We start from the raw sequence: 3,257 nt of genomic DNA, 5'->3' as shown, positions 1-3,257 counted from the left end.
AGCAAACAAACACAGACACACACAGACAGAGGCAAACACACACAGGCTTCGATGACAAACAAAAATAAATAGTCCGATATTAAGTCCTCTTTTTGGCGGAATTATAAACTTTGGCGGGCGTGAATCCTCCACCTCGCTGCCTTCATTACACTCTGGATTGCACCGTTCCGTTTCCTACGGGGGCTGGGAACACATGGAGAACCCTCCAGGGAGCTAACCCAGGGCCCGGACGAGTGTAATTTTTTTTGTAATTTTATTTTATTCTCTTTTATTCTCTCTTTATTCTCACTTTGTAATTTTATTCTCTCCGATTCCTCATTGATTCCCTCTGCCACAGAGAGGAAAATTGAAAACAGCAGACAGAGTGATTCTGTCGTCGGCTGCGAAAAAAAGAAAGAAGAAAAATCAAAGCATGAAGACAAATGGATGAGCGTCACATCCATCCGTCAGACATGACGGGGGGGGACGGGACGAGCGAACAGCGTCGGAGACTCGACACTGACGGGGAATTAACCACGTCGGAGACATAACGGCGTCTGGAGACTTAACTACGTGTGAGACTTAACGCAGTTGGAAACCTAACAGAGGCCATTTTGCACAAAACTATTACCCACCTGCCTGCTTCTCTTTATAGACAAGAGAACCCTGCATCAGGCAGGTCTTTACACAAACAAACCCTACGTTTTCTTCTGACAAATGTACTTATTGTAAGTCACTTTGGATAAAAGCGTCTGCTAAATGCCCTGAATGTAAATGCGATTACATACGTCGTCTAGGCTGTGTATCGGCCTTCTCCCTGTGGTGGCTAGCTTTGAGGACTAGCATGCTGCTGCTCATCCACATTCACTCTGCAAGCCCTCTAAGCTAGGCGTTAGCAACCAAGATGGCCGCCAGGCGAACAGGCCCCGCTGGGTCGGAGGTGCTGCAGGAGGCTGTAGTTCTCTGGTCATGAACAGCCATAGGCTCCCTCTTGGGAGGAACCCCAGACAGTGAGGGAGGGCCCCCCGGCTGCAGTAGATCTGGACCTCTCCATTTCCTCTCACTCAGCCCAGCGGCTCCCAGAGGAGCCCGGGAATCGATACCGACACTGGGAGGCGGTGTTGGAGGTGCTGGTGCTGGTGGTGTGTGTGTGTCTGTGTGTGTCTGTGTGTGTGTGTGTGTGTGTGTGTGTGTGTGTGTGTGTGTGTGTGTGTGTGTGTGTGTGTGAGTTTGATTGTGTGTGTGTGGGGGGGTATTACTGTGTGTGTATTACCGTGTGTGTACTACTGTGTGTGGGAGGGTTACAACCGAAAAAGTGCAGACTAGCTGTTGAGAACACCAGCCTCTTCCTCTTCCTCTTCCCCGGCCCGCCTCGTTCTCTCAGCCGCCAGGGCAAATAAAAGACAACAGTGAGACGGAGGGTTGAAACGGACTCCGTACCCACGCGAATGTGCAACGCACAGAACACGGAGGGAACACATTGGAAGAAGAGGAAAAAAAAAGGAAAAAAAGAAGAACAAACGGCTTTCACCTATTACCATGAATCATTATGAGATATTAGAGGGAGAGGGAGATGAGCAGAGGTTGTATCATGCAGGGCGACGAGGCCACAGCTAATTCAAAGCGAGGGGCTCCGGCACTTGACTGCAGATAGAGCTCTCTGCGGCGGAGACAGGAGTGGTGCCACCGGAGCTGATAGCCTGCAGATAGCCGTGTGGGGGTGGGGGGTGGGAGGGGGCTGTGGCTGTGACCAGCCAGGAGATGAAATCACGGGGACCCGTGGTAAGTCGCAGCCCCCGTCTCCACCCCCATTAGCGAGCCCCGGGAGACTGGCAGTTGTGGTTGTGGCGACGGTGGCGGCGGCGGCGGCAGTGGTGCTGGAGCAGCACAGCAAAGTAGGATCGAAAAAAAATAGCCAGGGGCGTGATTTCACTCAGGGGACGCTGGGAGGAGTTGTGAGGAGAAAGATGTGATGGGGCTCTCTGGGGCCCCGCAGCAGAGCTACGCTGCAGCAGAGCTACGCTGCAGCCCTTCCCCTGGGCCCCAGCCATCACACACCCAGAGACTTTTAGTGCCGCTCCGCTTTGCAGGCAGAAAACACATAAAGACACACGTCAGGGTCCAGCCGACCGTGTGTACGAGGGGTAGCCGCGTGGGGAACCTGGGCGTCTGGTGGCTGTTCCCTCGCCACACCCCACGTACACAGACCAACCGCGGACGAACCCCCCCTCGCCCCGAACGTAGTGACACAAAGGATATCGACAACTTCTCCACAAACTTATCTTGCTCGTCGTCTGTCTTGGGGAAGTTCTTGATGTCGCTTTCGAGCCGCTGGATCTGTTTCTCCATGTTGCTCAGACTGCTGCTCAGGATCTCAGCGGGCACTGGGAACAGAAACAAAACAATCGTCATCATGCAGCCGGAGAGGCCCGGCTCGGATCAGACTCCTCCAACCCATTTGGTCTGGAGGACGCTGAGGGTTCAGTTTCATTCTGCACTGCGGAAGCCGTTGACAATGTAGTTACAACACGCTGAGGTCGGCGTTAAGGTACAAGTGTGTGTGTGGCCTAGAAAGTTGTGTTTTGGTGTGTGTGTGCGTGCGTATGTGTTTACAGCATTTCGTTAATCAGTTGTTAATCAGTGTTTGCACAGTTATTCATACCCGGCCTTTCAAGTGGTGACTTCAAAGAGCCAGCTTTGTCTTATGGGATCAGAAGGGACAGGGCCATAGACACAGTGCCATGGTGAGACTTTAAGGGCTTTGATTTTATTGACACACACACACATGCACACACGAGCACATACACACAAACACGCGTGCATGCATACACACACACGCACAACAGACAACAGACACACACACAGGCACGCACACACACGTGTTTGCCATAACTAAGACATACCATAAAAAATTGCTTTGTGCATAACATGTGACGCTATGCTTTCGTGTTTCCCGAGACTTGCTAAACTATAGGTGCTAAACTTCAGCCACACCTGTTGTGAAACGTACGTGTTGAACATTCAGCGCCACAGCACATTTAGGATGTTTTTTATGTTTGATAATGTGTTGTGGAGACGCAACATGCGGGGAGACTAAGCAGCGGGAGGGAAGGTCCTGAAGAAAACTGCCAGCGCAATTGGGGGGCGGGCACAACTAATAACAACCAAAAAATACAAATCAAAAAACAGAACCGTAAATGTCTGCCTCGATTCACAGCCTACGTTGTACATATCTAGAAGTCGGGTCCCGGCCACGCATTACGGCGAGCAGCCTGATG

At 51.7% G+C, this 3,257-nt stretch overlaps 1 protein-coding gene across 1 annotated transcript in view; it reads right to left on the bottom strand.

The window, feature by feature from the left end:
• Positions 1-292: 292 nt before the first annotated feature.
• LOC132465991 (protein diaphanous homolog 2) overlaps positions 293-3,257 on the bottom strand; it is a 42,755-nt gene continuing 39,790 nt past the window's right edge. The window contains exon 5 of the mRNA XM_060062958.1: positions 293-2,363. Coding sequence (XP_059918941.1) covers positions 1,981-2,363 — 383 coding nt within the window. The 3' untranslated portion in view covers positions 293-1,980. The remainder of the gene's footprint in view (positions 2,364-3,257) is intronic.

This window comes from Gadus macrocephalus, chromosome 10, assembly GCF_031168955.1.
Source record: "Gadus macrocephalus chromosome 10, ASM3116895v1".
Lineage (NCBI taxonomy): Eukaryota > Metazoa > Chordata > Actinopteri > Gadiformes > Gadidae > Gadus > Gadus macrocephalus.
The sequence above is the reverse complement of the archived record's forward strand: the minus strand, read 5'-3'. Positions and strand labels throughout refer to the sequence as shown.